Below are 27,868 nucleotides of genomic sequence, written 5' to 3'. Positions count from 1 at the left end.
CTCCCGCAGAAGTAATTTGAGACTGGTGGGGGTCCCAGAGAGGATGGAGGGCAATGACCCATTGAATTTCTTTGAAAAATGGCTTAAAGACACCATGGGAAAAGACATACTATCCTCTTTCTTCACAATTGAAAGGGCACACAGGGTCCCTGCGCGTGCCCCACAGCCGGGAGCACCCCCACGTCCTATTCTGATTAAACTACTGCACTATAAAGATAGGGACACTATCCTGCACAGAGCCAGAGATATCAAAGAACTTGCAATTGATGGGAGGAAGATATCAATATTTCCTGATTTCTCCATGGAAGTGCAACGTAAAAGAGCGCAATTTATGGTGATTAAAAAACGATTGCGCAACCTACAAGTGCCATATTCCATGATGTACCCTGCTAAGCTGCGGATTGCTGCAAACGGAGAGACTCATTTTTTTGATACGGCTGGGGCGGCATTGTCTTGGCTGGATATCAATGAGAGATCCCTGAGGAGGAAGAATACCTGAGATTTTCCTTTCTGCCGCCAGGCGTTGTTTTTGTTTGGGACGCTATGCTGGTGAGCTCATTACAGTTAAATTCATCTAGGATCCAGGTTGGGAGACGGCCGGTTCATTGTGGACACACACTGCACTAGTGAGTTGTGGACCCCCCTCCCTGCATGGACTTGGGGCATATTTTTAGTCCTGATTCTCTCTATTTGGGAGAAATGTGTAAGATACACTTGATTTTGAGGGCAGGGGCACTGCGCACTGGTGTGCGGAGCCCTATCTCTCTCCTTGTTTTTCTTGTTTATTGTATGATGCAATCTGTTTGGGAAGCGTGGTGTGCCTCAGTCGTGTCGCTCAACCTAATGTTTTTGAGAATCGGTGGAGAACGCCTCTCTCCTCCAGGTATGAAGTATCCGTCCGGATCATATCTTAGTCTACGCTTATGGCGACATCTTTAAATATTGTAACGTGGAATGTTCGAGGGCTCGGAGATGCGAACAAAAGATGTGCTATATTTAGTCACCTACAGAAACTTTTACCGGCTATTTTATGTCTCTCCGAGACCCACATGGTCAGGGATAATGTTCATTGGCTGAGGAAGGGATGGATCGCGCATGAATATCATTCCACATACTCGACCCATGCACGGGGTGTGAGTGTGTTGGTGCACAAATCCATCCCGTTCTCATGTACCAAATCAGTGATTGACCCGGGGGGCAGATTTGTCTGCTTGCTTTGCACACTGTATGGTAAACAATTTATTCTGGTTGCGATATATATCCCTCCACCATATTCAGTCGAACCGGTAAAAAGGATATTGTCTATTTTAGATTCCCTTCCATCTATGCCGACGCTTTTGATAGGGATGTAAGTAATTATTAAAATCCCCTATCTAGATAAATTACACTCGGGAAACATATCGGAGAACGCCGCCCCGACTTCATTTGCTAGAATGCTAACGGAGCTGGGTTTTGTAGATCTTTGGCGTGCCCAACACCCCACAACCAAACAATTCTCCTGTTACTCTAGCTCCCACCACACCATGTCACGGATAGACCTGGCTATTGGAAACGCACTTATGGCCTCATATACACAAAAGGTGGCCTACCTACCTAGAAGTGTATCTGATCACTCACCATTACATGTTACGCTTGCATGGGGAAACCCCCTCACTCTGCCCAGGCCTATCTGGAAACTTAATCCCTTCTGGATCCAGCTTATTGGGGGACCTTTATATGATAACATTCTGGAATACTTTCATCTTAATGAGTGCTCTGCACCGCCACACATAGTTTGGGACTCTATGAAAGCTGTGGTAAGGGGCATATATATTAGAGAAATATGCATACGCAAAAATCAAACCAAAGGTTACACCCAGAGTCTGATTCAGAAGGTATCTGATGCGGAGGCTGCGGTGGTGCTCAACCCGACAGTAGAAACTAAAAACACTCTAGAGAAGGCACAGATGTCACTCAAAGAAAATCTCATGTCGGTGGCAGAAAATAAACGCTATTTCCTTAAACAAAATTATTTTATGGCGGGGGAGGGCGTGGGGCACCTACTGGCCACAGTCATTAGAGCACAGGAAGGATCTTCTTATATAAATAGGTTAAAGACGGAATCAGGTGACTTTGTAACAGCAAGCGAGGATATAATAAGAGAAATAAAGAGGTATTATATGTGGCTATACACATCAGACTGTGACCTCACGGAGACTGAGATTGAGCAGTATTTGGATGCTCTCTCTCTTCCTTCACTGAGTGATGTAAACAGGGAATTGCTGGACCGGGACATCTCATTGGAAGAACTGGAGGAAGCGCTTGGCCAGACACAAAATGAAAAAGCTCCGGGAACAGATGTCCTGCCTGGAGAGTTTTATAAAACGTATGCACCCTTACTGCTACCCAAACTACTTAAGGTATTTGAAGAATCTGAAAGGCAGAGGGTCCTCCCGCCCTCTATGAGGGAAGCCTTAATAGTCTTAATATTAAAACCCGGAAAAGATCCAGAGATCCCGGATTCGTATCGCCCAATTTCTCTCCTACAAACAGACATTAAATTGCTGGCCAAGGTGCTCGCCAATAGGATGTCCCGAGTCATCTCATCTATAGTGCAGAGTGATCAGACAGGATTCATTCCATGCAGAGCCACATCTATGAATCTCAGGAAATTATATTTGGGAATTCAACATAGTTCTGAGGTACCGGGGGAAAGGGCAATTTTGTCTTTAGACGCCGCTAAGGCGTTCGATAGCCTTGATTGGGAATATATGTGGGCTGTACTTCGTAAACTGGGCTTTGGACATAGATTCATAAATTGGGTAAAACTGCTATATGACTCACCGGTGGCGAAGGTTAGGGTTAATGGCAGGGTCTCCGAGTCTTTTCCTCTTGGAAGAGGTACTAGACAGGGGTGCCCGCTTTCACCCTTGCTATTCGCGACTGCAGTGGAGCCGTTGGCAGTGGCAATACGGAAATCCAGGGAGGTAGAGGGATTTCGGTGTGGAGCCGTGGAACAAAAGATATCATTATACGCAGACGATCTACTCTTATATTTAGACAGGGTACGTTCCTCGATTTTGCCGGCAATGAATATCATTCAGGAATTTGGACAGAGGTCTGGTCTACGAATCAACTGGTCCAAGTCGGCTTTAATACCGTTGGACCCCCTTCCGGGGGACTTTTCGGACTTACAGATTCCAGTTCCTGTGGTCCAGGAGTTTAAATATCTGGGAGTAATTGTCAGCCCAATCCCGAAGGATTTCCAGGCCCTAAATCTGGAACCCCTGTTACAGCGATTCAGAGCAAAAGTGCATACCTGGTGCCGTTTGCCGCTATCAAATATCGGCAGATCCAATTTAATTAAAATGGTAATGATGCCACAATTACTATACCTTATACATAATTCTCCAGTGTGGATATGTAGGGAATTTTTTGTAAAAATTAATACAATATTCCGGGAACTTATTTGGAAGAAAAAGCAAGCTAGGATTCGACTGGAAGTGCTACAGCGGGGAAAGGAGGAGGGAGGACTGGCGGTACCAAACCCATATATATACTATATAGCCTCCCAGATGCAACATCTGAGGGGTTGGGGCAAAGAAGGAGGGTATGATACCAGTGGTGATATAGGGAGAGAGGGATCAGTATGGAAGTACCCAGGTTGCCAGTTGGATGTGGGACAAAGACAGATAAATGGGGCACGATATCCCACACTGGCTATGATATTCCGGGTGTGGGACAGGGGTAAGTCTCTTTTGGGGATAAGCAGACCTGCAGAGCTCTGGCCACTGTGGCAGAACCCCGACTTGCCAGAAATTAAAAAATTAGTAGGGTTCAGAGGATGGGAGGATAAAGGGATCCATTTAGTGTCACAAGTACTACAAAATAATACTCTTAAAAGCTTTGAACAACTGAGAACGGAGTTTCACCTTCCGCATGTCTTCTTTTATCAGTATTTGCAGCTGAGACACGCACTGGAAAGACAGGGGAGGACAAACCCGGTAACAGTGACACATAATCAAACATTACATAGGCTGCTTACATCTGAGTCCTCTAAGGGTCTTATTTCGGAACTATATAAAAAATTACTACCTGCCCATCTGGAAACACATCCATTGATTGTTAAAAGCAAATGGGAACGAGACGTCGGTCCCCTGACGGAAGGCCAGTGGTCTGATATATTGGAACAAGTTCCTAAACTGGCGGTATCGGAGTGCCAAAAGCTGTCTCAAATATATCTCATCCACAGGGTATATAAAACTCCCAGTCTACTATTTAAGATGGGACTCAGACCAAACACACAGTGTGTTAGGTGTGGACAGGATGATGCCCATTTGATGCATGTTATGTGGGAGTGTGGACACATTGGTGATTTCTGGAACCAAACCCTGGGACTTATAGATCAAATATATCAGATCACAATACAACCGTCGCCCCGCCTGTGCCTGTTGAGTCTGTGGGAAGGAGAAGTGGATCCGGATTCTCCAACAGCTCTGGGAATAGCCCGTATCTTGTACCAAGCAAGAAAGCTACTTGCATATCACTGGTTAGACCCTCTACCACCAACATTACCAGAGCTCAAAAACAAATTAAATAACGTCATAAGATTGGAAAGGGGAGTTTATTTAAAAAGAAAAACATTGAAAAAGTTTTACAGCATTTGGCGGCCATGGATGGAGTTGCCGGGCCTACCCTCTAGTGCACTGGTTCTGGATGCAATGCTGGACCGGTTAATGTTGTGCCTGCAGTGATGGCATGTGTGAGGAAGGGAATTAAAACTAGTTTTTTCTGTGACGAAGTGGACTTTGAATGAAGAGGTGAGAGAGGACTGGAACGGTTTCATGGATGACTGCACGGAGAGGGAGGGGCGGGAGAGTATAGCAATATGATGTGGAGCGACACGGCTGATGGAGGAGGTGTTCCTGTTAGTCTGAGGCATTATTGCATAATTTAAGTTTTGTTTATTTGTAGAGCCACGAGGTTTGTAGGCTCAAGCTATATAATATAATTATGATTTGAGAACTCTATTATTATATTTACATACATGCAGAGAAAGAACCTGATTTATAAATCACATGTGTTTATCTGTTTATTGTTATCAGTTATATGAAAAGTGAAATACTCTCCGTATTGATCCCTAATGATTTAATAAAAAAAGATCTGATTTAAAAAAAAAAAAAAAAAAAAGACTCAAGTAGATTGTGATTCATATTCCACCACCAGGGATCTGCGACCATTGGCAATTCTGACGTTTGTAAACCACCATTCATGGGGCAATATAGAAACAAAATTAATTAGTTCATCACTTAAAAGGTGACAATAGTAGCTTGTTGGGGGTGGTGCAGGCAAAAGGTGTGGGCCGATTCTCAGGATGTGAGGTTAACTGGATCATGTCAACATCCGCAATAAAATTACCGTATTTTTCGGACTATAAGACGCACCAGACCATAAGATACACGCTGGTTTTAGAGGAGGAAAATAAAATTTTAATCAAAAAATGTGGTCATGACACACTGTTATGGAGCGAGGATCTGCTGCTGACACTGTTATGGGGGTAATGTCCCCAAATTCTCTACTAAGGTACCCCATCCTGGTAATGATCCTCCTGCCTTGCATATGATCCCCATCCTTGTATATATGTCCCTCATCCTGGTATAGACCCCAATCCTGATAAATACCCCCATCCTGGTATACCCCCATCCTGCTCACAATATACCCCCATCCTGCTATATGGCCTGTATCCTATGACACAGAAAAGAAATAAAGGTTTATTCTCACCTTTCTCACTCCAGCAGCATCACTCCTCCCCCTGTGTGTCAGCAGCAGCGCCGCTGACCTGTGTGGAGCCGGTCACCGATCCCTGCAGTATTGCAATGTCTTCCTGTCTGCCTGCACGCTGATGTGTGTGGAGAGTGCGCACAGTGATGACGTCATCCCTATGCTCACCGTTCTCTACACACATCAGCGAGCCGGGAGACAGGAGGACATCGCAATGCTGTAGGGAACAGTGACCGGTGAGTATACCGTACTTCTTCACTGCCCCCAGCGCTGATGATGATGCGCAGGGGGTAGTGAAAATAGCCGCACATGATCACTCCAGGCTGTAGTTGCCAGTGGTGATCACGCGGGCCGGCTCCCCCGCCCATCTGTCAGCGCCGGCTTCAGCGTTGAGAGATGATGGGCGGGAGGATGGGTGTGCATATGAAATGAGCGGGCCCACGTGGTCACGGCAGGCGTTGCTACAGCCTGCTCGTGCCACCGATGACCTGCTCCACCGCAGCACCCTCATTCCCCGCAGCCCTACATTCAGACTATAAGACACATAAAGTGCGTCTTATAGTCTGAAAAATACGGTAAACTAAATATTTGGTCATTGTAAAATGTCAAGGACAATAAAAATTGAGAAACTTTGCCTATGTGTTTCAAGCCCATGCAGAGATCTTATTCATAGAACTAAGTATTTTAATTTTATATTTCCCCTTGAAATTTTACAGTGACCAAATATTTTTATATATTTTCATTTTTTTTTTTTAAACTGCAGATGCTGGAATCATCAAATTTACAATTCATAAGGACATCTTGGGAGCTTTTTCATTCATAAAAAATAAAATCCATCCATACTCCTATAAGGAATAGTCACATTTCAGGTCTTCTTTTTATTATATTATTTAAAAATGTATTTTACATACATATTCATTAAAAAAAAATAATAAAAAGGCCTATGTACAGCTCTTATATACAGTAAGTACATCGTATGACATCTGCTTTTACAAAACATATATACACGGTTAGCACAAACATAAATAATGACATAAATCATGTAAAAATCCTTCACATTTTCGTGTCCATGATCACGTTGCCGTCTTTGTCTTTAACCCTGACTCTTCCTGAAGCATATTTGGTTTCCTGTTGGCCATTGGTGTACACTGTTTTCACTGTACCATCCGGGTATTCCCTCCTTTTAAACTGAGCCGTGTGGAATTCTCGCTGGCCATTGTCAAATTCTATTACTTTGGTCCCATCTCTAGAAGAAGATGAGAAAATACAAATATATAAAGAAGTAAATACTGAATACAGATAATATATTGCAGCTGACCATTTTCCCTTTGCTACATACCTCATTTGTAAAATGTAAGTGTTGATGTAAAAAAATGAAAATAAAATTAACAGACACCACATGTAACTGGCATCAATGGGACTGGTACAATCCCACCACCACTAAATAGATATAATCTAATGGTCTGTGCCTCTGCCTATAAAGGGTGCTTTACACGCTGCGACATCGCTAGCGATGTCAAGCGCGATTGCACCCGCCCCCTTCGTAGATGCAAGATGTGGTGATCGCTGCCGTAGCGAACATTATTGCTACGGCAGCGTCACACGCACATACCTGTTCAGCGACGTCGCTGTGACCGCCGAACAATCCCTCCTTCAAGGGGGAGGTGCGTTCGGCGTCACAGCGGCGTCAGTCAGCGGCCACCCAATAGCAGAGGAGGGGCGGAGATGAGTAGCCGGAACATGCCACACACCTCCTTCCTTCCTCATTGCTGGTGGACGCAGGTAAGGAGATGTTCGTCGCTCCTGCGGTATCACACACAGCGATGTGCGGTGCTGCAGGAGCGACGAACAACCAGCGGCATGCACCACCACCGATATTTCGTAAAAGAGCAACGTGTCAGTGATCAACAATTGACGTTTTTGCGATCGTTGAATGTCGCTCATTGGTGTCACACACTGCGATGTCGCTAACGGTGCCGGATGTACGTCACAACCACCGTGACCCGATGATATATCGTTAGCGATGTCGCAGCGTGTATATGGCCCTCAAGTGTGATCACATTTGGCAACAGCAAACAGAGTTCCTGACCATAATGAAAATAAAAAAGTAAGAACTTTATGAAAACTGTAACCCACTGTAGCCAATTAGGTCAGGGGTTGGGAACCTATAGCTCGCAAGGCAGATGTGGTTCTTTTGATGGCCGCATCCGGCGTGCAGACAAATTTCCGGTTTGTAAGACGCACTTTATTTTCCCCAAAACTGGAGGAAAAATGGGCGTGTGTCTTAAGAAAACACATATGGCTTACCGGGGCGGCAGTGGTGGCGCAGTGTCGGCAATACTGCAGGCTCGTGAGGTGTCATGGCGGCAAGACCACAGTAGCCGACGGACTGCAGGGTGCTTTAACTCTCCTACAGTTGATGAGATCTACTTCAAGAAAATGGCCGCTGAGGCGGCGTGTGCGCAGATGCACTCCAAGTCCAGTTTCTTGACGTCCATCTCGTCGATCTGCGCACACGCCACGGCCATTTTCTTGAAGTCGATCTCGTCAACTGCAGGAGACTCAAAGCAGCATGCCGGCAGATCAATGGCGCTCACCGCCGTTACACCCCTCGAGCCTGTAGCAGTATCGCCGACCCCCCGCACACTGACCTTCCTGAGTCGCGACACCACCTCCTCTGTTCCTGCAGCATCACCTACTCTGCCTCCTGGGACCTTCTGAGCCGCTCCACCACCGCCGCTTCCCCCTTGAGAGTATGGTTCTTTTTAGATTTTAAAATATGTACTGTTCATGGCTCTCTTAGCCAAAAAGGTTCTCCACCCCGACTTAGATCATTACATATAATAAAAGGTAGAATAAAATTGGCTGGTATGGTCAACAACTCCATATTGGCTATGATCTCGCTCTTACTGTAGGAGAAAATTACAGGACCAGATTATATAGTGAATAAACTTGATTTGTACAAAACTGGAAAAAATATGGCTTCCAACTGTACCTGAATGGACAGCCCAAACCACAGTGACAGCTGGGGGTAAAGATGGTCTGGGCCAGATGCCATTATATACAGAGATACAGTCATATGAAAAAGTTAGGGCACCCCTATTAATGTTAACCTTTTTCTTTATAACAATTTGGGTTTTTGCAACAGCTATTTCAGTTTCATATATCTAATAACTGATGGACTGAGTAATATTTCTGGATTGAAATGAGGTTTATTGTACTAACAGAAAATGTGCAATCTGCATTTAAACAAAATTTGACAGGTGCATAAGTATGGGCACCTCAACATAAAAGTGACATTAATATTTTGTAGACCATCCTTTTGCAAAAATAACAGCATCTAGTCGCTTACTGTAGCTTTTAATGAGTTCCTGGATCCTGGATGAAGGTATATTTGACCATTCCTGTTTACAAAACAATTCCAGTTCAGTTAAGTTTGATGGTCGCCGAGCATGGACAGCACGCTTCAAATCATCACACAGATTTTCAATGATATTCAGGTCTGGGGACTGGGATGGCCATTCCAGAACATTGTAATTGTTCCTCTGCATGAATGCCTGAGTAGATTTGGAGCGGTGTTTTGGATCATTGTCTTATTGAAATATCCATCCCCTGCGTAACTTCAACTTCGTCACTGATTCTTGCACATTATTGTCAAGAATCTGCTGATACTGAGTTAAATCCATGCGACCCTCAACTTTAACAAAATTCCCGGTGCTGGCATTGGCCACACAGTCCCAAAGCATGATGGAACCTCCAAATTTTACTGTGGGTAGCAAGTGCTTTTCTTGGAATGACGTGTTTTTTTTGCCTCCATGCATAACGCCTTTTTGTATGACCAAACAACTCAATCTTTGTTTCATCAGTCCACAGGACCTTCTTCCAAAATGTAACTGGCTTGTCCAAATGTGCTTTTGCATACCTCAGGCGACTTTGTTTGTGCCGTGCTTGCAGAAACTGCTTCTTTCGCATTACTCTCCCATACAGCTTCTCCTTGTGCAACGTGCGCTGTATTGTTGACCGATGCACATTGACACCATCTGCAGCAAGATGATGCTGCAGGTCTTTGGAGGTGGTCTGTGGATTGTCCTTGACTATTCGCACCATTCTTCTTCTCTGCCTTTCTGATATTTTTCTTGGCCTGACACTTCTGGGCTTAACAAGAACTGTACCGGTGTTCTTCCATTTCCATACTATGTTCCTCACAGTGGAAACTGACAGTTTAAATCTCTGAGACAACTTTTTGTATCCTTCCCCTGAACAACTATGTTGAATAATCTTTGTTTTTAGATCACTTGAGAATTGTTTTGAGTAGCCCATGATGCCACTCTTCATGGGAGATTCAAATAGGAGAACAACTTGCAAGTGGCCACCTTAAATACCTTTTCTCATGATTGGATACACCTGCCTATGAAGTTCAAAGCTCAATGAGGTTACAAAACCAATTTAGTGCTTTAGTAAGTCAGTAAAAAGTAGTTAGGAGTGTTCAAAACAATAAATTGATAAGGGTGCCCATACTTATGCACCGGTCAAATTTTGTTTAAATGCGGATTGCACATTTTCTGTTAGTACAATAAACCTCATTTCAATTCAGAAATATTACTCAGTCCATCAGTTATTAGATATATGAAACTGAAATAGCTGTTGCAAAAACCCAAATTGTTAAAAAGAAAAAAGGTTAACATTAATAGGGGTGCCCAAACTTTTTCATATGACTGTAAGTGTCATAATTTTTTAAGTCTATATAACAAAGGAATGGCACTTCATATCAACAAAAGTGCTTTCTAACAGCCTCACAAAAGAAAAGTAATAGGGGTACAAGTAGCGGCTCACTATATAATACTTCTTGTACCCAGATTAACTAGAAGAGGAAATTAATCCACAGTCAAAAGCCTGTGGTGTTCAGAATGTATTCTAGTAAATATCCAGAAAGAATATAAAATTAAAAGGGGCACTCTGGAGACGTCAACTTTACTTAAATCCACATTGTCAAAAAGAAGGGAATTTTGTTACTTACCGTAAATTCCTTTTCTTCTAGCTCCAATTGGGAGACCCAGACGATTGGGTGTATAGCTACTGCCTCCGGAGGCCACACAAAGTATTACACTAAAAAGTGTAAGGCCCCTCCCCTTCTGCATATACAACCCCCGTGGATCACGGGCTGCTTCAGTTTTAGTGCAAAAGCAAGAAGGAGGAAAGCCAATAACTGGTTAAACAATTCAATCCGAAGGAACATCGGAGAACTGAAACCATTCAACATGAACAACATGTGTACCCGAACAACCAAAAAGATCCCGAAGGAACAGGGGCGGGTGCTGGGTCTCCCAATTGGAGCTAGAAGAAAAGGAATTTACGGTAAGTAACAAAATTCCCTTCTTCTTCGGCGCTCCATTGGGAGACCCAGACGATTGGGACGTCCAAAAGCAGTCCCTGGGTGGGTAAATTAATACCTCAAGTTTGGACTGTAAAAACAGCCCTTCCCTACATGGAGGCAACCGCCGCCTGCAGGACTCTTCTACTTAGGCTGGCATCCGCCTAAGCGTAGGCATGCACCCGATAACGCTTGGTGAAGGTGTGCAGACTCGCCCAGGTAGCCGCCTGGCACACCTGCTGAGCCGTAGCCTGGTGCCGTAATGTCCAGGACGCACCCACGGCTCTGGTAGAATGGGCCTTCAGCCCTGATGGAACCGGAAGCCCAGCAGAACGGTAGGCTTCAAGAATTGGTTCCTTGATCCATCGAGCCAGGGTGGATTTGGAAGCCTGCGACCCTTTGCGCTGACCAGCGACAAGTACAAAGGGTGCATCCGAGCGGCGCAGGGGCGCCGTGCGGGAAATGTAGATTCTGAGCGCTCTCATCAGATCCAACAAATACAAATCCAATTCATATCGATGAACTGGATGAGGACAAAAGGAAGGTAAGGAGATATCCTGACTGAGATGAAAAGGGGGATACCACCTTAGGGAGAAACCCCGGAATCAGGCGCAGCACTACCTTATCTTGGTGAAACACCAAGAAGGGAGCTTTGGATGACCGCGCTGCGAGCTCGGACACTCTCTGAAGAGACGTGACCGCTACCAAAAAGGCCACTTTCTGTGAAAGTCGAGAAAGTGAAACATCCCTCAGAGGCTCAAAGGGCGGCTCCTGGAGAGCAATTAGTACCCTGTTCAGATCCCATGGGTCTAACGGCCTCTTGTACGGAGGGACAATGTGACAAACCCCCTGCAGGAACGTGCGTACCTGAGGAAGTCGCCCTATGCGCTTCTGAAAGAATACAGACAGCGCTGGGACTCGTCCATTAAGGGAGCCGAGCGACAAACCTTTTCCCAAACCAGATTGCAGGAAGGAAGGAAAAGTAGGCAATGCAAATGTCCAGGGAGACACTCCCTGAGCAGAGCACTAAGATAAGAATATCTTCCACGTCTTGTGGTGGATCTCGGCAGACGTCGGCTTCCTAGCCCGTCTCATGGTGACAATGACGTCTTGAGATAATCCTGAAGACGCTAGGATCCAGGACTCAATGGCCACCAGTCAGGTTCAGGGCTGTAGAATACAGATGGAAAAAAACGGCCTTTGGGACAGTAAGTCTGGCCGGTCTGGTAGTGCCCACGGTTGGCCGACCGTGAGATGCCACAGATGCAGGTACCACGACCTCCTCGGCCAGTCTGGGGCGACGAGGATGGCGCGGCGGCAATCGGAGCTGATCTTGCGTAGCCCTCTGGGCAACAGTGTCAGAGGGGGAAACACATAGGGTAGCTGGAACTGCGACCAATCCTGAACTAAGGCGCCTGCCGCCAGAGCTCTTTGATCGTGAGACCGCGCCATGAAAATCGGGCCCTTGTTGTTGTGCCGAGACGCCATTAGGTCGACGTCCGGCCTCCCCCAGCGGCTACAGATTTCTTGAGACCCGTCCGGGTGCAGAGACCATTCCCCTGCGTCCATGCCCTGGCGACTGAGGAAGTCTGCTTCCCAGTTTTCTACGCCCGGGATGTGAACTGCGGATATGGTGTATGCTCTGTCTTCCACCCACATCAGAATCCGCCGGACTTCCTGGGAGGCTTGCCGACTGCGTGTTCCGCCTTGGTGGTTGATGTATGCCACCGCTGCGAAGTTGTCCGACTGAATTCGGATCTGTTTGCCTTCCAGCCTCTGCTGGAAGGCTTGCAGGGCAAGATACCCTGCCCAGATTTCCAGAACATTGATCTGAAGGGTGGACTCCTCTGAAGAGAGTCCTTGCCCGTCTGAGAAAGGGGTACGTTCCTGTCTAGGGACGTTGACTTCCCATCCCATTGGCGAAGAATGTCCTATAGAAGTGGACGCAGATGAAACTGCGCGAAAAGGACTGCCTCTGCATGAGGCGTCTTAAGGGGTGTGACTGGCCTTGAAGGAGAGACTGCACCCCCGTCTGTAGTGAACGCTGTATGTCCAGCGGGAGCTGCACTATCGCTGAGAGAGTGTGAAGCTCCATGCCAAGATATGTCAGCGATTGGGTCGGTGTCAGATTTAACTTTGAAAAGTTTATGATCCACCCGAAACTCTGGAGAGTCTCCAGCGCCACGTTCAGGCTGTGTTGGCATGCCTCTTGAGAGGGTGCCTTGACAAGTAGATCGTCCAAGTAAGGAATCACAGAGTGACCCTGAGAGTGCAGGACTACTCCCACTGCTGCCATGAACTTGTGAAAAGCCGTGGGGCTGTCGCCAGACCGAAGGGCAGGGCTACGAACTGAAGATGCTCGTCTTCAATAACGAATCGTAGCCAACACCGGTGCTCTGGAGCAATCGGCACGTGGAGATAAGCATCCTGATGTCTATTGACGCTAGGAAATCTCCTTGAGATATGGAGGCAATGACGGAGCGGAGGGATTCCATCCGGAACCGCCTGGTTTTCACGTGCTTGTTGAGCAGGTTTAGGTCCAAAACGGAACGGAAGAGCCGTCGTTTTTTGGTACCACAACCAGATTGGAGTAAAAACCGTATCTTGTTCCTGAGGAGGAACAGGGATTACCACTCCTTCTGCCTGCAGAAGAGCATCGGCTCGGTCGGGAGGTGAGGAAGTTCTGAAAATCTAGTCGGAGGACGAGAACAGAACTCTATCCTGTACACGTGAGACAAAATGTCTCTCACCCACCGGTCTTTGACCTGTGGCAGCTAAATGTCGCCAAAGCGGGAGAGTCTGCCACCGACCGCGGATGCGGAGAGAGAGAGCTGAACGTCATGAGGAAACCGCCTTGGTAGCGGTTCCTCCGGCTGCCTTCCTTGGGCGTGATTGAGCCTGCCAGGAATCTGCGCCTCTCTGAGCTTTTTGAGTCCTTTTGGACGAGGACAATTGGGACCTGCCCGAGCCTGGGAAGGACCGAAACCTCGACTGTCCCTTCCTCTGTTGGGTGTTGTTTGATCTGGGCTGGTGTAAGGAAGAGTCCTTACCCTTGGACTGTTTAATGATTTCATCCAATCGCTCACCAAACAGTCTGTCACCAGATAACGGCAAACTGGTTAAGCACTTTTTTGGAAGCAGAATCTGCTTTCCATTCCCTCAACCACAAGGCTCTGCGTAAAACCACGGAGTTGGCGGACGCCACTGACGTACGGCTCGTAGAGTGCAGGACAGCATTAATAGCGTAAGTCGCAATGCAGACATTGCGAGGTTAAGGACGCCATCTGCGGCACAGATGTACATGTGACAGTGTCCACGTGCGCAAGACCAGCTGAAAAAGCTTGGAATGCCCATACGGCTGCGAATGCCGGAGCAACCGACACGCCGATAGCTTCATAGACAGAATTCAACCAGAGGACCATCTGTCTGTCAATGGCATCTTTAAGTGAAGTCCCATCTTCCACTGCAACTATGGATCTAGCCGCAAGCCTGGAGATAGGGGAATCCACCTTTGGACACTGGGTCCAGCGCTTGACCACGTCAGGGAGAAAAAAGGATAACGTGTATCCTTAATACGATTGGAGAACGCTTATCTGGATAAGTGTGGTGTTTCCGGATTGCTTCTCTGAAGTCAGAGTGGCCAGAAAAGTACTCAATATACGCTTGAGATACTGAAAAGGGATTTCTCCTGCTGTGAAGCTGACTCCTCCACCGGAGGAGCTGAGGGAGAAATATCCAACATTCCCTTGATGGACGCTAGAAGATCATTCACTATGGCGTCACCATCCGGAGTATCCGGATTGAGAGCGGTCTCAGGATCAGAGTCCTGATCAGCTACGTCTGCCTCATGATACAGAGAGTCCCGCTGGGACCCTAACCAGTGATGAAGCCGAGTGCCGCTCCCAGCGAGCTCGCTTAGACTGTCTGGGACTGTCGTCCGTGTCAGAGCCTGCGCCCTGGGATGCATGGGACCCCCCCGGAGCACTGATTTGTTCCAAATGAGGGCGTATCAACATTGCCCATGGTCCGTCTGGACTGCAAAGTCTCTAAGATGTTAGTCACAGTCACAGACCTATCAGCCGAAACTGCAACTCCGTCCCTGTCCCTGGACAGGGTTCACAGGTGGTTCCTTTAGCCACCTCTAGCAGAGACCCCGGCTGACCAAGTGCTACAGGGGAGCATTGCACACAATGGGGACAGTGGAACCTGGCGTGTGGAACAGTATCACGTGCAGTACAAGCAGCATAGAAAGCCTGTGCCTTGGCACCCTTTCTTTTTTTTTTTTTTGCTGCTGTTGTCTAGCCATCTAGAAGCATATAGCCAAGAATAGCGACCGTACAGTGCAATGTATAGCATACAAGCAGAAAGTACAAATGAACACTTCAGCACATGCAGTACAAGCAGCATAGAAAGCCTGTGCCTTAGCACCCTTGCTTTTTTGCTGCTGTTGTCCAGCCATCTAGGAGTATATAGCCAAGAATAGCGACCGTACAGTGCAGTGTATAGCATACCAGCATAAAGTACAAATGAACACTTCAGCACATGCAATACAAGCAGCCTAGAAAGCCTGTGCCTTAGCACCCTTGCTTTTTGCTGCTGTAGTCTAGCCATCTAGGCATAAAGTACAAATGGTATTAGTGGGGTCAGCACTTCAGGTGCTGCTTACCGCCCGCCCAAAGGCGGGTGTGTGGTCGCCCGAATCCTGTGACTGGTTGCCCAGAGCTTGTCTCCCTTCTCCAGCCCAGACTGCGTGCAGGAATGGCTGCCGGCGTCTTGTGAAGAGGGGCGGGCCGTGGGCGTGCCCCAGACAAGAGCGGGAAACTGGCGTCCCACTGTGTCCAGTGAAGGGGGCTGGAGAATGCAAAGCAGACTCCAGCTCTCGGCGTTGACTTTCTGTACAGCGTCCCGCCCCTCCCCTGACTGGCAGGGCTGGGGGCGGGAACGAAGCGAAAACTAGGCCGCAAAGCCGGGGACTCGAGTAATAAGCACGGCCGTCCTATGTGCACGGCCAGCGCGGAAGTCCCCGGCGCACCACAAGTCCCAGCCGCGCCACAGTGTAAAACACCCCGCAGCGGCCGGCGCGGCAGTTTCTAACACATAAATTCACTCAGCTAAGCTGCAGTGAATAATACCACAAGCGCTCCGCGCTGTTGTCCCCGGCGCACTAGCACTCCCAGCAATGCTGGTGTGTGTGTGCGCGATGTGTACGGGGACACAGAGTACCTTAATGTAGCAGGGCCCTGTCCCTGACGATACCCAGCTCCATATCCAGCAGGATCTCCGGGTCTGTGGATGGAGCCCGGTCTCAGTGCCTGGAGACCGGTAAGATCCCACTTCACCCAGAGCCCCGAGGGGGGATGGGGAAGGAAAACAGCATGTGGGCTCCAGCCTCCGTACCCGCAATGGGTACCTCAACCTTAACAAACACCCGACAAAAGTGGGGTGAGAAGGGAGCATGCTGGGGGCCCTAGTATGGGCCCTCTTTTCTTCCATCCGACATAGTCAGCAGCTGCTGCTGACTAAAAACAGTGGAGCTATGCGTGGATGTCTGACCTCCTTCGCACAAAGCATGAAAACTGAAGCAGCCCGTGATCCACGGGGGGTGTATATGCAGAAGGGGAGGGGCCTTACACTTTTTAGTGTAATACTTTGTGTGGCCTCCGGAGGCAGTAGCTATACACCCAATCGTCTGGGTCTCCCAATGGAGCGCCGAAGAAATATTTATATTTTTTTTACTGTTAGATGCTGTTTTATATAATTTTACAAGTACTCACTGTGATCCCACATCACAGAGCTCACCTTCCATGATCTCTCAGTGTGAAGGAGTATGTTTACTTTCATGGCTCATTCTGTGGTTTCCACTACTTAATTCTTTTACATGACAACTCAACTTTCCCTCCCCACTTAACCTGGACATACTCATTAACATATCACAAACAATCTTTGAAGGAGCATGTACGGTATGAAGAAGAATGGGAAGGAGGCATGAAGTGTCACTTAATAGCTGTAAAAAACAGGGACAATGTAGAATGAGCCATAACAATACACATACTTGTTCTGTGCTCCTTCATAACATTTTCGTGACATAAAGCCACAAAACCAAAGAGAGAGAGGGTAGACACACAGACAAGCTTGATCATGTGGCTGGCTTCCATAAGGAACAAGAAAGAAGCCATGACCATATGATCTGTGAATCCCAGAAGGTAGAAGGAGCAACTAGGAGCATCTGTGCTGTTGTAAAATCACATTACATGGCATAGAAACCTTTTTATAGTTTTTTTTATTATTATTTTTGTCTTCCCAGAGTACCTCTTAGCTAATACATAGTATGATTTAGGCATTGCAATCCAGTGATTTCACACTTTACATCTGCTGTCTTCTCACTAGCGGGATACACTGAAATCATGGGGCCCTACCACCATCCTCCAAAAACTAAATTCACATTTGGCAGGGTCAACGGAGAGCATATCTCACAACTTTGCAGCCATCGCAAAGTCATTTTTCTCCTATTGAAGCACCTCAGTGTTCTCAAGCACTGAGATACCTCTTGCATTGCCCCATAAAGTATAATGCTAAAAAAGTGTCCAACAAACAGAATGTTACCATCATAGTGAATTGCTAAACATGCGTAGTATGATGACCCTACAATACAACCTCCATCACAAAGTATGATACCCTTAGTGACCCCAACACAGTATGATGCTCCGACAGTCACCACAACACAGTATGATGCCCCTCTCCCAGCATTTAACATAACATGATGGCCCCCACACAGTACAATGACCTCCACCACACAGTATGATGGACCCAAAACAACTCTCCAAACAGTTTAATGGCACCCTACATAACCCTTTAAAACGGTATAATAGGCCCTCCAAACAGTATAAGGCTATGTGCGCACGTTGCGTACAAGCCCTGCAGAAATTTCTGCAGCGATCTGAAGAGCACATGTGCGCTTTAGATCGCTGCAGAAATGTCCGTAGTGAGCGCCGATTCCATGCGCTCTGCCTGCAGCTCCTGCCATAGACAGAGCAGGAGCTGCCGGCAAAGCGCAGGAAAGAAGTGACATGTCACTTCTTTTTGCGCAGCGCTTCGGCAGTAGCCGAAGCGCTGCGCTCTTAAACGCCACGTGCGCACGGCCCCTGCACAATCTCCATAGACTGTGCAGGGGACGCAGGACGCATGCAGTTACGCTGCGCTACAAAGCGCAGCGTAACTGCATGTTTTTACGCGACGTGCGCACATAGCCTAAGGGGCCACTCACATAGCCCTCCAAACAATATAATGCCACCCCCTCCTACAAAATCCTCCACACATAATAGACAAACATAAACAATGTACTCACTGATTTAAAAATACCCCTCCCTGTTCCCTTGCTTCCCCAGTCTCTGCAGCCTGTGATCTGAAGGTTTGCACAACAGCAGTGATGTAGTGACGTCATCTCACCCACTGCGTTGAGATGTCAGAATTCAGGTGCACAATGACTGATGGAGGAGGGAGCAGATTGCTCTCTGCTCCATCATTGCTTTCAACTATACCTGCAGGCAATTGCCCTATGGTGGAAGTGGTGAAGGTGCTTATTAAAATAGATAGGACACCTGAGTGAGTGAAGGGAGATTCCTTCCAATTTTTAATAACTAAAACATGTTGATAAAGTCTTATGCTCTTTACGCTAAGGAATCATTGCTATGTGTATTCAGGACAGAGAAACCGCTAAATACAGCCCAACCCACACAAATCAATCCAGATACAATAAAATTTTTACTGTGACAATAATTTAGTATAGTTTTAGATATATAGGAAGGCACGAGTGGTGGCCAGCACAGAGATCACATACACAAGAAATAAAAAATAGGACATCTTACGGGTGAGTGGTTATTATTGTTCCATCGGGGAAGATGCTCTCTTCTTTTCCATCACGGTAAAGATTTTTTATGGTTTGATCAGGAAATGTTATCTCTTTCTTTCCATCAGGGAAGTGTTTTTCTAAATTGATAAAACAATATAATGTTGAAAAAGAATCAACGACTTGATAAAATTTTGACTTTACAGACCATTTCAAGAATGTTTTTTTTCTCCATAAACCTTGTCCATGGGCCAATGAAATATGTGCAAAACCAAACATGACCTATGTGCGGGAAACAGATCCTTTTTAAAGTGAACATATCACCAGATTTGGCAACTATAACCAACCGGTGAGCTCTTATATAAAGCATTCCAGAATACTGTATATAAGAGCCCAGGCCGCTCTGTATAACATAAAAAACATCTTTTATTATACTCACCTGCAGAGGGGTCTGGTCCGATGGGTGTCGCTGCTCTCCGGTTCGCTGCCTCCTCTCTTCGGTGATCGCATGCTCCTTCCACCCAACCTAGTATGGATGATGTGTCCTATGGTCATCCACACAGGCCGGTATTGCAGTGCCGCGCAGGCGCATTCTGATCTGCCCTGCTCAATGCAGATCAAAGTACTGTAGTGCTCATGCGTGAGTGGTCTTTTAACTTTCCTCGCATCTGCGGATCACAGTATTTTGATCTGCCTCGAGTAGGGTAAATCAAAGAGTGCCAGCGCAGGACCGCAATGCCAGCTTGTTTGGATGATGTAGGACGCGTCATCCACGCTGGGCTGGGTAGAAGGAGGAGGCCAATCACCGCAGACAGGAGGTGCTGGACCGAAGAGCAGCGACACCCATCGGACCGGAACGCCCCCTAGGTGAGTATTATAAAGGTGTTTTTTTTACTTTCTACAGAGCTGCTTGGGCTCTTATATACAGTATTCTGTATAAGAGCTCACTCGTGGTGGCCGATGTTTATAGTCCTTAAATCTGGTGACCAGTTCCCTTTAAGGCAAAAATAAAAAATGAATATTTCAGGACTGTAGGTACAAGACAGCACTCTCTGTTACTGGTCACTGGAGAAGGGAGGCAGAATCTTTACAGCCTTAGCTGCTGGTATCTTGCACAATGAAAGGCACAACATTGTAGTATAACCACTGTAGTATAACATATATAAAGAAAGTATGAGCAATAATGGGGGAAATTCATCAAAACCACTTTCATATGTCAATTTTGATCAAAAGCACTCTGGTAAGGTGTGCCCAAGTTAGTAGGAGGCGCATACCACCTTTAGTTTAGTTGTGCTCCAGAATCTGAAGTGTATGGCAGCTATAAGCCGGCGTAGATTTGTGCTATAACTTACAATTATTTTTACTTAGTTAAACGGGGTGAAAAAAACCCCCAAAACAGTTCCATCAAGTTCAACATTTCTCAATCACTTGGATATTATAAAATTTTATTTTTTTGTAACCCGCACAGTCATTTGTTATGAGAAAAGCTCCTTTTTAAATGTGGGTATAGAAACAGCCTCTTTTAGACATCCTACATAGTCTGACTGCTCTAACTGTAAATATGTCAACACAATTACAGTGATGTTAAACTTAACGTTTTTTTTTATTTTAGTGATGAAAAAAATTCAGACTTTTGTAAAAAAAAAAAAAATAAAAAATTAATAAATACAATAAAATTTGTCTCTTTTTTATTTTTTTGTTGTTACTAAAGCTGTTCTGCCATGTATGGCAGCTAGATAATTCCATTCATTGTAATTTTTGTTACAACTCCTAGAGGTCATTGTTACCCTTTATTCTGTTGAGTTCTTCTCTTTAAGTGAAGTATATTCTTGGGTAAGAAACACCTTCTTGTTCTATGAGGAGAAAGTCTGCAGCCATTTTCTTCCTGAACTTGTGAGGGACAGACCTGCTGCCTTGTTTCTCCTATCTTTATACTCTCCTCCTGCCTTGTGTAATCCGGTGAATCAGAGGCAAATCACATACCGTATTTTTCGCTTTATAAGACGCACCTGATTATAAGACGCACTCCCAAATTTGGTGAAGGAATAGAGAATTTTTTAATAAATTGGGTCCGTCTTATAATGCCAGTGTCCGTCTAACAAATCATATAGGGTATATGTCCCTCATAGCCCCCCATCCTAAAATTAGCCCCCTTAATCTGGATATGGCCACCTTATATTGAATATAGCCCCCTTGTGTTGGCACACGTCCCCCAGTGGTGCCACATGTCCCCTATGGCTGGCACACGGCCCACTGTGGCTCCACACACGGTCCCCCCCGTGGCTGCACACACGGTCCCCCCCGTGGCTGCACACACGGTCCCCCCCGTGGCTGCACACACGCCCCCCCCCCGTGGCTGCACACACGCCCCCCCCCCCGTGGCTGCACACACGCCCCCCCTGTGGCTGCACACACGCCCCCCCCCCTGTGGCTGCACACACGGCCCCCCTTGTGGCTGCACACACACCCCCCCCCTGTGGCTACACACACGGCCCCCCCCTGTGGCTGCACACACTGCTCACCCCCCTGTGGCTGCACACACGGCCCCCCCTGTGGCTGCACACACGCCCCCCCCCCCCCGTGGCTGCACACACGCCCCCCCCTGTGGCTGCACACACGCCCCCCCCTGTGGCTGCACACACGCCCCCCCCCCTTGTGGCTGCACACACGTCCCCCCCCCTGTGGCTGCACACACGGCCCCCCCCCCTGTGGCTGCACACACGGCCCCCCCCCCCTGTGGCTGCACACACTGCTCACCCCCCTGGGGCTGCACACACGGCCCCCCTGGGGCTGCACACACGGCCCCCCCTGGGGCTGCACACACGGCCCCCCCTGGGGCTGCACACACGGCCCCCCTGTGGCTGCACACACGGCCCCCCCTGTGGCTGCACACATGGCCCCCCCTAGTGGCTGCACACACGGCCCCCCTAGTGGCTGCACACACGGCCCCCCTAGTGGCTGCACACATGCCCCCCCCTGTGGCTGCACACATGCCCCCCCCTGTGGCTGCACACATGCCCCCCCCCCTGTGGCTGCACACATGCCCCCCCCCTGTGGCTGCACACATGCCCCCCCCCCTGTGGCTGCACACATGGGCCCCCCCCCTGTGGCTGCACACACGGCCCCCCTGTGGCTGCTTTCCTTACCTTCTCCAGCACTATCCTGTCTCGTGACTCCCTCCTCGGGGTTGAGCTCCGGCCTCCTGCCTGCATTTCCTGGTTCTTGCTGCCGGTTATGTGATCGGCACGGCAGCGTGATATCATCTCTGCTTGCATGATCACAGCGGCAGCAGCAGGAGACCGGAGATCAGCGCTGGAGGAGGTGATTAAAGTGTTTTATTTTACTATGGGCAGCAGTATGGGGGCCATAGCTAACATAGGGGGACCATGTGCGATCAAAGGAGGGCGCAAGCAGATATAATATGTGCGCTGCCCCAGCCCATCGCCGCGGTGCGCTTTCAGCACCATGGTGATGGACAGCGGCTGTGCATATTATATGAGCGGGAGCAGGAGATCAAACGCTGCCGCTCGCAGCTGTCACCTGCCCCCAGCACCGCTCAAGAGCTGCCACCACCTCCCCTGGACTCTGTAGTGTGTGTGTGTGTATATATGTGTATATATATATATATATATATATATACACCCCCTCCGTATATTCGGATTATAAGACGCACCCCTTACTTTCCCCCAAAATTTGGGGGAACAAAAGTGCATCTTATAAAGCGAAAAATACGGTATATTGTTGTGTTAGAATCTTAAGTAGGAGACGGTGTATTGAATGCATTGTACAATGTAATTCTACACCTGAGTGCTTTCCCTGCTCTGCCTATGTAGATAAGATACTGTATGGTGTGCAGCAGTAGGCAACCTTTGCCCCAGATTCTCATTATAACTGCATCTTATGTACTGTTATGCTATGTTATCACTGTACTTTACTCTGTACTAACTGTGATCATTGTAATATTACCAGTTATGTATATTAGATTTTATGACAGGGTATTGATCCAGGGAACTAGTCTGATTGCCGGATGTGGAGTCAGGAAGGAAATTTTTTCCTCATTGGAACTTGTTTGCCACATTGGGGTTTTTTTTGCCTTCCTCTGGATCAACATGTTAGGCTACAGGTTGAACTAGATGGACTTAGAGTCTCCCTTCAACCTTAAAAACTATGATACTATGATACTATGATTTTTGTTATAGTTTTTACCTGTATTCCGTATTCACCGTGTATTCCATATACTTCTATCAAGTTCATATTACCAGCTAATAAATCAAGACTACTGAACTCCTATTGTCTGTTTTTTGGAAATGTGAACGAGGGATTAGCTGTATGCGAGATATTCACAGCGTTACGTGAAAGAAGGCAGAACAGAAGCTGTTTAAGACTTGCTTTTTTTCTGCATGGAGCTTTGTTTTTATTTTCTATATGATTTTGGGGTACATATTACATTTTCATCACTTTTTGTTGCATCATTCAACACTGAACTCTCAAAACTCATCGAGCAGCACGGGCATTTTCCTTAAAAACTGACCACCAACCTATTTGTCCATTGGAAAACTGGAGTATTTCAAGCCCATCGGGGTAGGTCGTGTGTGTAGTTTGGGCATCAGCGTAGTAATAAATCTAAAACGAGAATTAGACAAATTTTGCAAATGATCACTAAAGATATAATAACCATGAAGACTTAAATCAGACACCTACCACTCTCTGATCTGCCATCACTTGTTTAACATCCCCGTTGAAGAAGGTCACCGTGGTAGACTTTCCATCCGGGCTTACTTCCTTACGTGTCCCATTTGGAAATAAAATAACATGACAGCCATTTCTTAAAATCCGCTCCACCTACAGAAAAAAACAAATGAAGTTGTCATAAGGAACCACAAAAAAATTGAAGAGCAACTATACTTCCAAGTAATAATCCAAGAATCTGTCCAGTGTGTACATTTCGTACAACACTATTTTTGGCTATTACATGACTTAGAGTCAATTGCAAATTATGAGATTTAGCCTACATTTTTACCAGTTTTCTTCTAGACTCTGAGCTAGCTGGTGGGGGCAGAATAGCTGTTATGATGTCTCTCAAACAATGCCCAGTACACAGTGGGATTCCTGCTCTTCATCCCTTAGTTAAAAGAAACCGGTCACTTCGAAAAACACCTCCTGCAGATATAGGTTTATTCTGCAAGTAAATAGCATTATGCTGCTTAGCCACCTTACTCAAAATGCGGCCAGTGGGAGAAAATTAACTTGTTTCCTCCCGAGAGCTTCAGGCTTTCAGTAACAGAGGCCTGCACTGCTCACGGCATCGCTCACTATACTGTTAGCAGTTGTAAGCAGGGTATGATTACAGCAGCTGCACACAGCATAAAGAGCAGTGACTGTAGTCACTCTGTAACGTCCCCATAACTGAAAGCTAGCAACTCCCAGGAGGAAACAAGTTCATTTTCTCCCGATAGCCGCCCTTACAGTAAGTCGGTCAGGTAGCATTGTAGTGTGATCTACCTACAGATTAACCATACATCTGCAAGGGAATAGTATTTTCCTAACTACTGAGCAGAGTATATGTAAATCCATCTCTGGTGAAAGGTAAAAGACTTGTTAGAAAGCTCGCTCTGTTTCTCCCTCTGCTTGTTTTCTGCCTCTGCTCCGCCCCTTTCCATAGCATATAATAGAAGAAAGGATGTTGGCAAACAAGTCGGAACAAAAGAAAAAAAAAAAACAACAAAACAACATACTATCAATTACAAAAAATAGATAAACATTTAAGGAACACCAAAAACAAGATTTACCCATGAATTATTCCCTTAAAAAAGATACAACAACCCATGCATGACAATATATGCAATTTTTATTAATAATAAATACATATAAATATATACTTAATTACTTAAAGATACAGGTTAAAAACACCACATAAAACCCAAAAAGGGACTTACGGATCCGGTCCTAGCTGAGGTGGAGGTGTAAAGGGGAAGCTCCTGCCACCCCCTGAAGATTCAGACAGAAAAAAGCCCCCCTGCTTCAGAGACCGGAGCGTGAGTGATCCAGCGGGGAAGAGGAGGAAGAGAGCAATGGACAGATACCTTTTGAGGAGTGCCAGTGGCGGCGAGGGACCCGGGAGGAGCGGCGACGCTGAAGATATGAGAAGAGCAGAGGAGCTGAACATGGCGCCGGAGAGTCTGCTGGGGGCGGAGCCTGAAGTGCAGGAGAAAGACGCGATGGATCTGTGTGGGAGCAGGAGAGCAACGGAGGACGCGGCTGAGCAGACAGATTACAACGGAGCTGGAGACAGGTGGATGCAGGGGTCAGAAGAGGGTGGATCACAGTGGGAGGATGAGGGGGTCATGGAGGGAGAAACAAGAGAGGATGAAGATGGATGCATGGAGGAGGGGGAGCATGGAGAAATAGGAAGGAGGGAGGATTCAGCAAGGCAGCAGAGCAGGAAGAGGAGAGTGAGACAACCCCACCAAAGAAAAAAGTATAACACTACACACCCCTGGCAAAGGAAACATAAAACAAGACCCACTGACATCACATTCCTGCAAGACATCAGGGAAGGGAGGCAGAAACTCACTACAGATAAAAAAAAAACCCAAGACAACAGCGCCATCTGCTGGCCAAAACAAGCAACCACAAGAGTTTAATGTGGATTATAAAAGACTGGCAATAGAAGTGACATCTCACCTGTCTAAAGAAATTAAAGTGGCCATTGAGACAGCTATCCAATCTTCATTAGCCGCCATGCAAAAACAACTGAATGACCACTCCAATAGATTGGCAGAAACAGAACATAGAATATCTAACTCTGAGGAGGTAATTCAGAGCATGCAAGAACAAATAGCAACTTTAGTAAAATCCAATGAATACCTGAAAGATAAGGCAGAAGATCTAGAAAACAGGTCGAGGCGAAACAATCTTCGCATTGTAGGGCTGCCAGAATCAGTATCGATGAGCCAGCTAGACAATATCTGTGAGGTGGAGCTACCACGGGCGCTGGGCATAAAAGCGGACTTTAGAGTAGAAAGAGCCCACAGAGTGGGACCATTAAGGCCGCAGGAGGGGAACAAAGGTGAAGGTCAAAATTCAAGTAATAAACCCCCGCCAAGAGCCAGACAAGTGATAGTCAAGTACCTTGACTACAAGCACAAAGAGGAAATCCTGAAGGCTTCAGAGACCGAAAACGGCCCTTACAATACCAAGGCAATAGACTGCTGATCTTTGGGGATTACTCTGCTGATGTATCTAAACGGAGGAAGGAATTCAGCAAAATATGCACATTCCTGTACAACAAAAGAGTAAGATGCCAATTACTCTACCCGGCTATACTAAAGGTCAGGAACTCCAACGGCTCTCTCTCGTATTACAAAGATCACAAGGAAGCGGAAAACGTCCTCCTGTCACAACACGACAAAAACCGGCCAGATGAACAGGAGAAAAGTTCCAATGGAGGAGGATATCACAGAAAAGGTTCCCCTACAGGCCCGGGAGGAGAGGGGGGACAATCAAACAGATAAGCACGGACTGAGATCAGCGGAGCAAGGAGCAGAAGTCCAGTTCAGCAGCCTAGTCCTGGGTCTGGTCCCAGTGAACAGCGCTCTGGGAGGCATCGAGACATCTGATGATCCTTGAATCGACTTCTACTGGATATTATTTGCTCCCCTTGTTCAAGGAAAGATGCCACGTAGAGAGGGGCGAGCCATCGTGAAGAGGATAGAGAGAGAACTGATTGATCTTCCCACTCTCGGTGTTAAAGAGTGAAAAATAGGAAAGAAAAAGGGATTTTTTTTTTCTCTCTATTCTTCCTCTCTTGCTCTCTGGATTGCTTTTTAGATCCAAGCACGATGGACCCGATCTGTTTGACAGAAAGGCCTTACAAATCCAGGACTAGCCCAGCTGACAAACTCTCGTTAAGGTTTTATAATATATAACATAATGCTTTAATCCTTACATAATATTTAAGGTCATTGTGTTTTACCAGGGGGATAGAGCACAGAACTTGTTTATCAGGGGGGTGACTAGGAAGCCTCATATTCTGGCCAGGAAAAGGGGAAGTCACTCACATGGCGAGGAAAGCCGAAAGTCCCTTGAAAGGGAAAACATGTTTTATAGTTGCAGATTTTTTATTTTTCATGCGTTATCTAAGGTTTTATTTACAAGATGGGGAAAAGAAATGTCATCCTGGTGGAGTCAGTTGCGAGAACAATGTGGGTAGCCATGTCTTTCCTGAAGTAGGGGTCCTGAGGGGTAGCATTGACAAGAGCAGATTACCTAGACAAGCATGGTGCATTTAACAACGTGGAACGTTAAGGGCCTCAGATCACCTAATAAGCGAGCAATGATATTAAGACACTTGAAAAGGCTAAAAACGGATATTGCTCTATTACAAGAAACTCACTTGGGGAGGGAGGATTTTTTCCGTATGAGGAAATACTGGGTAGGTTCAGTGTATGGGGCAGCAGCACAAGGTAGGAAGGCGGGCACACTGATCCTGATAAACAAACAGCTCAGTCATGAAGTGGTGGCTCGTGAAGAGGACGACCAAGGAAGATGGCAGCATTTAACAATTACTAGTCCAGCGGGAACACTCAGCATATACTGTATAATGTTTATGGTCCAAACACGCACCAAAGCAAGTTTCATGACACCCTAAAAGCCCTAATTTTAGCTGACAAGGAATCTAGCATTATAGTGGTGGGAGACTTCAATACAGTGCCAGACTCAGTGGAGGATAGAAGGAGGGGAGAGGGAGAGTTGAGATCCGGGTACAAAGGTTTAGCTCACAAAGACGTTTCATTAGAAGATGTAGGTCTGAAAGACGTATGGAGATTAACTCACCCGCATGACAGAGAATATACGCACTTCTCTCACCCACACGGCAGTTGGTCACGTAT

At 46.7% G+C, this 27,868-nt stretch overlaps 1 protein-coding gene across 1 annotated transcript in view; it reads right to left on the bottom strand.

The window, feature by feature from the left end:
• Positions 1 to 6,655: 6,655 nt before the first annotated feature.
• Positions 6,656 to 27,868, bottom strand: part of CPAP (centrosome assembly and centriole elongation protein) — a 127,627-nt gene continuing 106,414 nt past the window's right edge. The window contains exons 14-17 of the mRNA XM_075331314.1: positions 23,679 to 23,819; positions 23,516 to 23,600; positions 18,997 to 19,117; positions 6,656 to 7,006 (exon numbers count right to left, since the gene is read on the bottom strand). Of these exons, the coding sequence (XP_075187429.1) occupies positions 6,814 to 7,006; positions 18,997 to 19,117; positions 23,516 to 23,600; positions 23,679 to 23,819 (540 nt within the window). The 3' untranslated portion in view covers positions 6,656 to 6,813. The remainder of the gene's footprint in view (positions 7,007 to 18,996; positions 19,118 to 23,515; positions 23,601 to 23,678; positions 23,820 to 27,868) is intronic.

The sequence above is a fragment of the Anomaloglossus baeobatrachus genome (assembly GCF_048569485.1).
Source record: "Anomaloglossus baeobatrachus isolate aAnoBae1 chromosome 2 unlocalized genomic scaffold, aAnoBae1.hap1 SUPER_2_unloc_1, whole genome shotgun sequence".
NCBI lineage: Eukaryota > Metazoa > Chordata > Amphibia > Anura > Aromobatidae > Anomaloglossus > Anomaloglossus baeobatrachus.
The sequence above is the reverse complement of the archived record's forward strand: the minus strand, read 5'-3'. Positions and strand labels throughout refer to the sequence as shown.